At 43.8% G+C, this 13,623-nt stretch overlaps 1 protein-coding gene across 1 annotated transcript in view; it reads right to left on the reverse strand.

Moving 5' to 3' along the window:
• Positions 1 to 13,623, reverse strand: part of LOC112220687 (CUB and sushi domain-containing protein 2-like) — a 927,456-nt gene that overhangs the window by 702,681 nt on the left and 211,152 nt on the right. The window contains 1 exon segment of the mRNA XM_042295064.1: positions 3,572 to 3,587. Coding sequence (XP_042150998.1) covers positions 3,572 to 3,587 — 16 coding nt within the window.

Raw genomic sequence — 13,623 nt, forward strand, 5'->3', positions numbered from 1 at the left:
AGTGCCTACGTAGTGTAGTGCCGTGCCTACGTAGTGTAGTGCCTACTTAGTGTAGTGTAGTGCCTACGTAGTGTAGTGCCGTGCCTATGTAGTGTAGTGCCTACGTAGGGTAGTGCCGTGCCTACGTAGTGTAGTGCCTACTTAGTGTAGTGTAGTGCCTACGTAGTGTAGTGCCGTGCCTACGTAGTGTAGTGCCTACTTAGTGTAGTGTAGTGCCTACGTAGTGTAGTGCCGTGCCTATGTAGTGTAGTGCCTACGTAGGGTAGTGTCTACGTAGTGTAGTGCCTACGTAGTGTAGTGTCTACGTTGTGTTGTGTCTACGTAGTGTAGTGCCTACGTAGTGTAGTGCCTACGTAGGGTAGTGTCTACGTAGTGTAGTGCCTACTTAGTGTAGTGTAGTACCTACGTAGTGTAGTGCCGTGCCTATGTAGTGTAGTGCCTACGTAGTGTATTGCCGTGCCTATGTAGTGTAGTGTAGTGCCTACGTAGTGTAGTGTCTACGTAGTGTAGTGTCTACGTAGTGTCAGGGGATTGCTGTGGGGCACTGGGAGCTGTCAGAATCTCTTATCTCATGTCCGTTTTAAAGATAGAACGAAAGAAAATAAAAACCCTTTTTTAAAAGACTGAGGGGGAAAATAAGTGTTGAAATATCAATATGATTTTGAGGTGAGGCCATAAGTACTCCTCTCCTAAATGATCCATTCCTCTCAAATTAAGCAAAGGCCTTAAATAACGGTCCTGGGGAGCCACAGCCCACCACTAACACCTGATTATCAAAACACTGTCAATGATGATGCCATTTAACTCTTCTTTGTTTTCAGAAGAGAAACAGAGGTCTTTACTCTGTGGAGACTTCAAACCCCATCACAAACTGTCCAGAGAGCCGTCAAACCCCATCACAAACTGTCCAGAGAGCCGTCAAACCCCATCACAAACTGTCCAGAGAGCCGTCAAACCCCATCATAAACTGTCCAGAGAGCCGTCAAACCCCATCACAAACTGTCCAGAGAACCTTCAAACCCCATCACAAACTGTCCAGAGAGCCGTCAAACCCCATCACAAACTGTCCAGAGAACCTTCAAACCCCATCACAAACTGTCCAGAGAGCCGTCAAACCCCATCACAAACTGTCCAGAGAGCCGTCAAACCCCATCACAAACTGTCCAGAGAGCCGTCAAACCCCATCACAAACTGTCCAGAGAGCCGTCAAACCCCATCACAAACTGTCCAGAGAGCCGTCAAACCCCATCACAAACTGTCCAGAGAGCCGTCAAACCCCATCACAAACTGTCCAGAGAGCCGTCAAACCCCATCACAAACTGTCCAGAGAGCCGTCAAACCCCATCACAAACTGTCCAGAGAGCCGTCAAACCCCATCACAAACTGTCCAGAGAGCCATCAAACCCCATCACAAACTGTCCAGAGAGCCGTCAAACCCCATCACAAACTGTCCAGAGAGCCGTCAAACCCCATCACAAACTGTCCAGAGAGCCGTCAAACCCCATCACAAACTGTCCAGAGAGCCGTCAAACCCCATCACAAACTGTCCAGAGAGCCGTCAAACCCCATCACAAACTGTCCAGAGAGCCGTCAAACCCCATCACAAACTGTCCAGAGAGCCGTCAAACCCCATCACAAACTGTCCAGAGAGCCGTCAAACCCCATCACAAACTGTCCAGAGAGCCGTCAAACCCCATCACAAACTGTCCAGAGAGCCGTCAAACCCCATCACAAACTGTCCAGAGAGCCGTCAAACCCCATCACAAACTGTCCAGAGAGCCGTCAAACCCCATCACAAACTGTCCAGAGAGCCGTCAAACCCCATCACAAACTGTCCAGAGAGCCGTCAAACCCCATCACAAACTGTCCAGAGAGCCGTCAAACCACATCACAAACTGTCCAGAGAGCCGTCAAACCCCATCACAAACTGTCCAGAGAGCCGTCAAACCCCATCACAAACTGTCCAGAGAGCCGTCAAACCCCATCACAAACTGTCCAGAGAGCCGTCAAACCCCATCACAAACTGTCCAGAGAGCCGTCAAACCCCATCACAAACTGTCCAGAGAACCTTCAAACCCCATCACAAACTGTCCAGAGAGCCGTCAAACCCCATCACAAACTGTCCAGAGAGCCGTCAAACCCCATCACAAACTGTCCAGAGAGCCGTCAAACCCCATCACAAACTGTCCAGAGAGCCGTCAAACCCCATCACAAACTGTCCAGAGAGCCGTCAAACCCCATCACAAACTGTCCAGAGAGCCGTCAAACCCCATCACAAACTGTCCAGAGAGCCGTCAAACCCCATCACAAACTGTCCAGAGAGCCGTCAAACCCCATCACAAACTGTCCAGAGAGCCGTCAAACCCCATCACAAACTGTCCAGAGAGCCGTCAAACCCCATCACAAACTGTCCAGAGAACCTTCAAACCCCATCACAAACTGTCCAGAGAGCCGTCAAACCCCATCACAAACTGTCCAGAGAGCCGTCAAACCCCATCACAAACTGTCCAGAGAGCCTTCAAACCACATCACCAACTGTCCAGGTTGCTCTTTACAAGTAGTGTGTATGGGTGTGTGTGCTTTAGATGTGTGTGAAGCGAATGGTGTGTGTGCATGCGTGTGTGTGTCTGTGTGTCAGGCATATGGATTGGAAGCCAACAGGGTGTTCATTAGGCCGACAGAGGACGACCGGAACACAATCAGCTGGTAATTAAGTGTCAGAACCGTTCAACCGAGAAAGTCCCAGGCCAGCAGTCCGGTACCGGCTTCCTTCCGCCAGACAGCTACAATCTGCCCAAACAAAGACACCGTCCTATGTGTGTCTCCATGTGCCAGACAGCTACAATCTGCCCAAACAAAGACACCGTCCTATGTGTGTCTCCATGTGCCAGACAGCTAACGCATTTCCCAGAGAAAAGAAATAAAACTGAAAAACTCCATCGTTGCTAACTAACGATCACCCCCCGAAAAAAAAGGACATAAACCTATTCTGATTAGAAGTCAATTTATTTTTATCAGAGTCTGGTCATCAGAAACAGCATGTGGAAGGGGATGAGAGCCCTAAAGTCTCAAGGTGTTTACCATTTTGCTTGGTGAAATGTGATAGAAGATAATTAACAGGGTAAGAGAGAGAGAGAGGGATCAAAATAGAGAGAATCACAAGGAAACTAATGAACTTAGAAACATGAACGGAATATTTTAGGCTTTAACTAGTATGGCTAGGAAATTGCCAGGGACCTCGCGCTACGATATTATTACGATACATGACTGCTAATAAGATATGTATTGCGATTCGATACTGTGATTTTATTGTGAATCGATGTTCCAAACATATTGTTCACTGTATGTCAGATGCCAGAGGGATGAGAGAGAGAGATAGAGAGAGACAGAGAGAGAGAGAGAGAGAGAGGGAGAGAGACAGAGAGAGAGACAGACAGAGAGAGAGAGAGAGAGAGAGAGAGAGAGAGAGAGTGAGAGAGACATAGAGAGAGAAAAGAGAGAGAGAGAGAGAGAGAGAGAAACAAAAAGAAAGAAACAAAAAGATAATTACTTGACATTGGAAAGAATTTACAAAAAAACAGAGCAAACTAGAATGCTATTTGGCCCTACACAGAGAGTACACAGCGGCAGAATACCTGACCACTGTGACTGACCCAAAATTAAGGAAAGCTTTGACTATGGACTGACTCAGTGAGCATAGCCTTGCTATTGAGAAAGGCTGCCGTAGGCAGACATGGCTCTCAAGAGAAGACAGGCTATGTGCTCACTGCCCACAAAATGAGGTGGAAACTGAGCTGCACTTCCTAACCTCCTGCCCAATGTATGACCATATTAGAGAGACATATGTCCCTCAGATTACACAGATCCACAAAGAATTCGAAAACAAATCCAATTTTGAAAAACTCCCATATCTACTGGGTGAAATTCCACAGTGTGCCATCACAGCAGCAAGATTTGTGACCTGTTGCCACAAGAAAAGGGTGACCAGTGAAGAACACACACCATTGTAAATACAACCCATATTTATGCTTATTTATTTTATCTTGTGTCCTTTACCATTTGTACATTGTTACAACACTGTATATATATATATATATATATATATATATATATATATATATATAATATGACATTTGTAATGTCTTTATTGTTTTGAAACTTCTGTATGTGTAATGTTTACTGTTAATTTTTATTGTTTATTTCACTTTTGTATATTATCTACCTCACTTGCTTTGGCAATGTTAACACATGTTTCCCATGCCAATAAAGCCCTTGAATTGAATTGACTTGAGAGAGACGTTACAAAATGAGTTTTGATCAGTCATGGAAATGAAAGTGCTGAAAAACATATCGGCTCCTTATTTAAAAACAAGATGGAGAAGGAAAATGCTGCAGACATTTTAAGGTTCTTCTTCGCAAGATTTGTGCTGTATGGTCAATTCCTTTGACCTTATGGCTTGGTTTCTGCTCTGACATGTACTGTCAACTGTGTGCCAAATCACGTCTGATCAAATTGAATTTACCACAGGTGGACTCCAATCAAGTTGTAGAAACATCTCAAGAACGATCAATGGAAACAGGATGCACCCGAGCTCAATGTCGAGTCTCATAACAAAGGGTCTGAATAAGTAAGCAAATAAGGTAATTCCATTTTATATTTTTAATATATTAATATATATATTATATATTCGTAACAAAATGTAGAAAAAGTCAAGCTGTCGGAATACTTTCCAAATCCATCGTAAACAAGTCTCAATGCGTAACTGTATCCATGTTTTCCACCATCAATCCTAACAAGCTAGGAGTTGTAGTAGTAGTAGTAGTAGTGGTAGTGGTAGTGGTAGTACTGGTCTAACTCCTAACAAGCTAGGAGTTGTAGTAGTAGTAGTAGTAGGAGCACTAATACGAGTAGTAGTAGTAGTGTTAGTGGCAGTACTGGTTGTGGCAGTAGTAATAGTAGTAGTGGTGGTGGTAGTAGTTAGTATTAGCAGTAGTAATGGTATTGGTAGTTGTAATTGTAAAAAATCATCAATCCTAACAAGCTAGGAGTTATATTAGTAGTAGTAGTAATAGTAGTAGTAGTAGTAGTAGTAGTAGTAGTAGTAGTAATAGTAGTAGTAGTAGTAGTAATAGTAGTAGTAGTAGTAATAGTTGTAGTAGTAGTAGTAGTAGTAGTAGTAGTGGTGGTAGTAGTGGTAGTAGTAGTAGTAATAGTAGTAGTAGTAGTAGTAGTAGTAGTAGTGGTAGTGGTACTTGTAGTAGTGGTAGTAGTAGTGGTAGTAGTAGTAACAGTAGTAGTAGCATAGTAGTAGTAGTAGTAGTAGTAGTAGTAGTAGTAGTAGTGGTAGTAGTAGTAGTAGTTGTAGTAGTGGTAGTTGTAGTAGTAGTAGTGGTAGTAGTAGTTGTAATAGTAGTAGTAGTAGTAGTTGTAATAGTGGTAGTAGTAGTGGTAGTAGTAGTAACAGTAGTAGTAGCATAGTAGTAGTAGTAGTAGTAGTAGTAGTAGTGGTAGTAATAGTAGTAGTAGTGGTAGTGGTAGTTGTAGTAGTAGTAGTGGTAGTAGTAGTAGTAGTTGTAGTAGTGGTAGTTGTAGTAGTTGTAGTGGTATTGTTAGTAGTAGTAGTAGTAGTGGTAGAAGTAGTAGTAGTGGTAGTAGTAGTAGTAGTAGTAGTAGTAGTGGAAGTAGTAGTAGTAGTAGTAGTAGTAGTAGTAGTAGTGGTAGTAGTAGTCGATGTAGTAGTAGTAGAAGTAGCATAGTAGTAGTAGTTGGTAGTAGTAGTAGTAGTAGTAACAGTAGTAGTATAGTAGTAGTAGTAGTAATAGTAGTAGTAGTATAAGTAGCATAGTAGTAGTAGGTAGTAGTAGTAGGTAGTCTTAGTAGTAGTAGTAACAGTAGTAGTATAGTAGTAGTAGTAGCAATAGTAGTAGTAGTAGTAGTAGTAGTAGTAGTAGTAGTAGTAGTAGTGGTAGTAGTAGTAGTAGAAGTAGCATAGTAGTAACAGTAGTAACAGTAGTAGTATAGTAGTAGTAGTAGTAGTAGTGGTAGTAGTAATAGTAGTAGTAATAGTAGTAGTAGTAGTATTAATAGTAGTAGTAGCATAGTAGTAGTAGTGGTAGTAGTAGTGGTAGTAGTAGTAGTAGCAGTAGTAGTAGCATAGTAGTAGTAGTATTAATAGTAGTAGTAGCATAGTAGTAGTAGTTGTAGTAGCATAGTAGTAGAAGCAGCAGTAGTAGTAGTAGTAGTAGTAGTAGTAGTAGTAGTAGTAGTAGTAGTAGTAGTAGTAATAGTAGTAGTATCGTAATAGTAGTAGTAGTAGTAGTAGTAGTAGTAATAGTAGAAGTAATAGTACTAGTAGCATACTAGTAGTAGTAGTAGTAGTAGTCGCAGAAGTAGAGGTAGTGGTAGTAGTAGTTGTAATAGTAGTAGTAATAGTAGTATTAGCATAATAGTAGTAGTAGTAGTAGCAGATGTAGATGTAATGATAGCAGTAGCAGTAGTAGGAGTAATAGTGGAAGTAGTGGTGGAAGAAGTAGTAGTAGAATTAGTAGTAGTAGTAGTAATAGTAGTAGTAGTAGTAGTGGTAGTAGTAGTAGTAGTAGTAGTAGTGGTAGTAGTAGTGGTAGTAGTAGTAGTGGTAGTAGTAGTGGTAGTAGTAGTGGTAGTAGTAGTGGTAGTAGTAGTGGTAGTAGTAGTAGTAGTGGTCGTAGTAGTAGTAGTAGTAGTAGTAGACAGTAGTAGTGGTGGTAGTGGTAGTAGTAGTAGTAGTACACCTGATTTTTGTGTATATCTGTTACCTACTGTATCTTCCTGATCTGCCAATTTTTTGAGGTAGCAGAACTTGCACACTCTCAACTCACACACTCTCTCTCCATCTCTCTCTTAACCTTCTCTCTCTCACAGTCTCTCCTTCTCTCTCTTAACCTTCTCTCTCTCCATCTCTCTCCATCTCCTTCTCTCTCGCCCAGTCTCTCCTTCTCTCTCTTAACCTTCTCTCTCTCCATCTCTCTCTTAACCTTCTCTCTCTCCCAGTCTCTCCATCTCCTTTTCTCTCTCCCAGTCTCTCCTTCTCTCTCTTATCCTTCTCTCTCTCCATCTCTCTCTTAACCTTCTCTCTCTCCATCTCTCTCTTAACCTTCTCTCTCTCAGTCTCTCCTTCTCTCTCTTAACCTTCTCTCTCTCCCAGTCTCTCCATCTCCTTTTCTCTCTCTCAGTCTCTCCTTCTCTCTCTTATCCTTCTCTCTCTCCATCTCTCTCTTATCCTTCTCTCTCTCCATCTCTCTCTTAACCTTCTCTCTCTCCATCTCCTTCTCTCTCTCGCAGTCTCTCCTTCTCTCTCTTATCCTTCTCTCTCTCCATCTCTCTTAACCTTCTCTTTCTCCATCTCTCTCCAACTCCTTCTCTCTCTCCCAGTCTCTCCTTCTCTGTGTCACTGGGATTTGAGAGGACAAGGCAAGCTGCTGAGACGGACATGTCATACAGCACGTAAAATAGTCCCAAATGGCTCCCTGTTCCCTAATTAGTGCAGCACTTTAGACTACATCCCATAGGGTCTCTGGTCAAAAGTAGTGCACTATACAGGGAATAGGGTGCCATAGGGTCTCTGTTCAAAACTAGTGCACTATACAGGGAATAGGGTGCCATAGGGTCTCTTATCAAAAGTAGTGCACTATACAGGGAATAGGGTGCCATTTGGGACAGTTTTAGAGCTGTCATTCAGTTTACAAAACAAAAACAATGTCACAACACAAGGCCTCGGAGCCACACCGACAGACAGCCCACGGTCTGCATGTTCTTTGCTGTACCAAAGTTGCCTTGTTGGATTATTTCCCGTGGAGGACGTCTGGGGAGATGAAGGGAATGCCGGTTTAGATTGAACTAAAGCATAGTGTACCCTATTCTCTATAGGGCTCTATGGGCTCAGGTCAAAAGTAGTGTACCCTATTCTCTATTCTCTGTTTAGATTGTCGCTATGCAGAGAAATCAGACGAAGACGAAGAAACTGAGAAGAACTGCACAGATGCAGAGGAGAGTGAAATGAAACACAACAGGTGAGGAACAGAAATTAGTGTTTAATTTAATTTAATTTAAACATTTTAACGACAACACGACACCAGAGAAGGGGGAAGCAGGGGCGTTCAGGTTCGCCTCCGCGGTCACAGGACACTAAGCCAAAACCACTCACTGAAATTCACACTTCCACTCAATAGAACACATTGAACTTAGCGTCACACTGTTTATCATTGAATACGGCATAAAAATGGAGGAAAAAACATAGATCTACAATGATCTGTGTGTTGTCAGGAGACAACACTACATAATGATCTGTATGTCATTGTGTCAGTCAGGAGACAACACTACATAATGATCTGTGTGTCAGTCAGGGGACAACACTACATAATGATCTGTGTGTCAGTCAGGAGACAACACTACATAATTATCTGTATGTCAGTCAGGGGACAACACTACATACTGATCTGTATGTTGCCGGGAGACAACACTACATAATGATCTGTATGTCATTGTGTCAGTCAGGGGACCACACTACATAATGATCTGTATGTCATTGTGTCAGTCTGGAGACAACACTACATAATGATCTGTATGTCATTGTGTCAGTCTGGAGACAACACTACATAATGATCTGTATGTCACTCAGGGGACAACACTACAAAATGATCGGTATGTCAGTCAGGAGACAACACTACATAATGATCTGTATGTCATTGTGTCAGTCAGGGGACAACACTGCATAATGATCTGTATGTCATTGTGTCAGTCAGGAGACAACACTATATAATGATCTGTATGTCATTGTGTCAGTCAGGGGACAACACTATATAATGATCTATGTGTTAGTCAGGAGACAACACTACATAATGATCTGTGTGTCAGTCAGGAGACAACACTACATAATGATCTGTATGTCAGTCAGGGGACAACACTACATAATGATCTGTGTGTCAGTCAGGAGACAACACTACATAATGATCTGTATGTCAGTCAGGAGACAACACTACATAATGATCTGTATGTTGTCAGGACACAACACTACATAATGATCTGTCAGGAGACACCACTACATAATGATCTGTCAGGAGACAACACTACATAATGATTTGTATGTCAGTCAGGAGACATAGCTACATAATGATCTGTGTGTCAGTCAGGAGACAACACTACATAATGATCTGTATGTTGTCGGGAGACAACACTACATAATGATCTGTATGTCATTGTGTCGGTCAGGGGACAACACTACATAATGATCTGTATGTTAGTCAGGGACATCACTACATAATGATCTGTATTTCATTGTGTCAGTCAGGAGACAACACTACATAATGATCTGTATAAAGTCTTCCGGCGCCGACAGAGATGGCCGCCTCGCTTCGCGTTCCTAGGAAACTATGCAGTTTTTTGTTTTTTTTTTACGTGTTATTTCTTACACTAGTACCCCAGGTCATCTTAGGTTTCTTTACATACACCCGAGAAGAACTACTGAATATAAGATCAGCGTCAACTCACCATCAGTACGACCAAGAATATGTTTTCATTGATGCGGATCCTGAGTTCTGCCTTACAACCAGTGTAACCGAGTGGATCACATGCAGCGACCAAAAAAAAAAAAAAACGACTTAGAAAAAGAGGAAACGAAGCGGTCTTCTGGTCAGACTCCGGAGACGGGCACATCGTGCACCACTCCCCAGCATTCTTCTTGCCAATGTCCAGTCTCTTGACAACAAGGTTGATGAAATCCGAGCAAGGGTAGCATTCCAGAGGGACATCAGAGACTGTAACGTTCTCTGCTTCACGGAAACATGGCTAACTGGAGAGACGCAATCCAGCGGTGCAGCCAGCGGGTTTCTCCACGCATCGCGCGGACAGAAACAAACATCTCTCTGGTAAGAAGACTGGCGGGGGCGTATGCCTTATGGCCAACGTGACATGGTGTGATGAAGGAAACATACAGGAACTCAAATCCTTCTGTTCACCTGATTTAGAATTCCTCACAATCAAATGTAGACCGCATTATCTACCAAGAGAATTCTCTTCGATTATAATCACAGCCGTATATATCCCCCCAAGCAGACACATCGATGGCTCTGAATGAACTTTATTTAACTCTCTGCAAACTGGAAACGATTTATCCGGAGGCTGCATTCATTGTAGCTGGGGATTTTAACAAGGCTAATCTGAAAACAAGACTCCCTAAATTTTATCAGCATATTGATTGCGCAACCAGGGGTGGAAAGACCCTGGATCATTGTTACTCTAACTTATGACGCATATAAGGCCCTGCCCCGCCCCTCTTTCGGAAAAGCTGACCACGACTCCATTTTGTTGATCCCTGCCTACAGACAGAAACTAAAACAAGAAGCTCCCACGCTGAGGTCTGTCCAACGCTGGTCCGACCAAGCTGACTCCACACTCCAAGACTGCTTCCATCACGTGGACTGGGAGATGTTTCGTATTGCGTCAGACAACAATATTGACATACGCTGATACGGTGTGCGAGTTCATTAGAACGTGCGTTGAAGATGTCGTTCCCATAGCAACGATTAAAACATTCCCTAACCAGAAACCGTGGATTGATGGCAGCATTCGTGTGAAACTGAAGGCACGAACCACTGCTTTTAATCAGGGCAAGGTGTCTGGTAACATGACTGAATACAAACAGTGCAGCTATTCCCTCCGCAAGGCTATCAAACAAGCTAAGCGCCAGTACAGAGACAAAGTAGAATCTCAATTCAACGGCTCAGACACAAGAGGTATGTGGCAGGGTCTACAGTCAATCACGGACTACAGGAAGAAACCCAGCCCAGTCACGGACCAGGATGTCTTGCTCCCAGGCAGACTAAATAACTTTTTGCCCGCTTTGAGGACAATACAGTGCCACTGACACGGCCTGCAACGGAATCATGCGGTCTCTCCTTCACTGCAGCCGAAGTGAGTAAGACATTTAAACGTGTTAACCCTCGCAAGGCTGCAGGCCCAGACGGCATCCCCAGCCGCGCCCTCAGAGCATGCGCAGACCAGCTGGCCGGTGTGTTTACGGACATATTCAACCAATCCCTATACCAGTCTGCTGTTCCCACATGCTTCAAGAGGGCCACCATTGTTCCTGTTCCCAAGAAAGCTAAGGTAACTGAGCTAAACGACTACCGCCCGTAGCACTCACATCCGTCATCATGAAGTGCTTTGAGAGACTAGTCAAGGACCATATCACCTCCACCCTACCTGACACCCTTGACCCACTCCAATTTGCTTACCGCCCAAATAGGTCCACAGACGATGCAATCTCAACCACACTGCACACTGCCCTAACCCATCTGGACAAGAGGAATACCTATGTGAGAATGCTGTTCATCGACTACAGCTCGGCATTCAACACCATAGTACCCTCCAAGCTGTCATCAAGCTCGAGACCCTGGGTCTCGACCCCGCCCTGTGCAACTGGGTACTGGACTTCCTGACGGGCCGCCCCCAGGTGGTGAGGGTAGGCAGACAACATCTCCTCCCCGCTGATCCTCAACACTGGGGCCCCACAAGGGTGCGTTCTGAGCCCCCTCCTGTACTCCCTGTTCACCCACGACTGCGTGGCCATGCACGCACTCCAACTCAATCATCAAGTTTGCGGACGACACAACAGTGGTTGATTACCAACAACGACGAGACGGCCTACAGGGAGGAGGTGAGGGCCCTCGGAGTGTGGTGTCAGGAAAATAACCTCACACTCAACGTCAACAAAACTAAGGAGATGATTGTGGACTTCAGGAAACAGCAGAGGGAACACCCCCCATCCACATCGATGGAACAGTAGTGGAGAGGGTAGCAAGTTTTAAGTTCCTCGGCATACACATCACAGACAAACTGAATTGGTCCACTCACACAGACAGCATCGTGAGGAAGGCGCAGCAGCGCCTCTTCAACCTCAGGAGGCTGAAGAAATTCGGCTTGTCACCAAAAGCACTCACAAACTTCTACAGATGCACAATCGAGAGCATCCTGGCGGGCTGTATCACCGCCTGGTATGGCAACTGCACCGCCCTCAACCGTAAGGCTCTCCAGAGGGTAGTGAGGTCTGCACAACGCATCACCGGGGGCAAACTACCTGCCCTCCAGGACACCACCCGATGCTACAGGAAGGCCATAAAGATCATCAAGGACATCAATCACCCGAGCCACTGCCTGTTCACCCCGCTGTCATCCAGAAGGCGAGGTCAGTACAGGTGCATCAAAGCTGGGACCGAGAGACTGAAAAACAGCTTCTATCTCAAGGCCATCAGACTGTTAAACAGCCACCACTAACATTGAGTGGCTACTGCCAACACACTGTCAATGACACTGACTCTACTCCAGCCACTTTATTCATGGGAATTGATGGGAAATGATGTAAATATATCACTAGCCACTTTAAACAATGCTACCTTATATAATGTTACTTACCCTACATTGTTCATCTCATATGCATACGTTGATACTGTACTCTATATCATCGACTGCATCCTTATGTAATACATGTATCACTAGCCACTAACTATGCCACTTGGTTTACATACTTATCTCATATGTATATACTGTACTCGATATCATCTACTGTATCTTGCCTATGCTGCTCTGTACCATCACTCATTCATATATCCTTATGTACATATTCTTTATCCCCTTACACTGTGTATAAGACAGTAGTTTTTTTGGAATTGTTAGTTAGATTACTTGCTCGTTATTACTGCATTGTCGGAACTAGAAGCACAAGCATTTCGCTACACTCGCATTAACATCTGCTAACCATGTGTATGTGACAAATAAAATTAGATTAGATTTGATTTGATTTGTATGTCATTGTGTCAGTCTGGAGACAACACTACATAATGATCTGTATGTCAGTCAGGGGACAACACTACATAATGACCTGTATGTCAGTCAGGGGACAACACTACATAATGACATGTATGTCATTGTGTCAGTCAGGGGACAACACTACATAATGATCTGTATGTCATTGTGTCAGTCAGGAGACAACACTACATAATGATCTGTATGTCATTGTGTCAGTCAGGAGACAACACTACATAATGATCTGTATGTCATTGTGTCAGTCAGGGGACAACACTACATAATGATCTGTATGTCAGTCAGGAGACAACACTACATAATGACCTGTATGTCATTGTGTCAGTCAGGGGACAACACTACACAATGATCTGTATGTCAGTCAGGAGACAACACTACATAATGATCTGTATGTCATTGTGTCAGTCAGGGGACAACACTACATAATGATCTGTATGTCAGTCAGGAGACAACACTACATAATGATCTGTATGTCATTGTGTCAGTCAGGAGACAACACTACATAATGATCTGTATGTCATTGTGTCAGTCAGGGGACAACACTACATAATGATCTGTATGTCAGTCAGGAGACAACACTACATAATGATCTGTATGTCATTGTGTCAGTCAGGGGACAACACTACATAATGATATGTATGTCAGTCAGGAGACAACACTACATAATGATCTGTGTGTCAGTCAGGAGACAACACTACATAATGATCTGTATGTCAGTCAGGAGACAACACTACATAATGATCTGTGTGTCAGTCAGGAGACAACAC

The sequence above is a fragment of the Oncorhynchus tshawytscha genome, linkage group LG13 (genome assembly GCF_018296145.1).
Source record: "Oncorhynchus tshawytscha isolate Ot180627B linkage group LG13, Otsh_v2.0, whole genome shotgun sequence".
In the NCBI taxonomy this organism is placed as follows: Eukaryota; Metazoa; Chordata; class Actinopteri; order Salmoniformes; family Salmonidae; genus Oncorhynchus; species Oncorhynchus tshawytscha.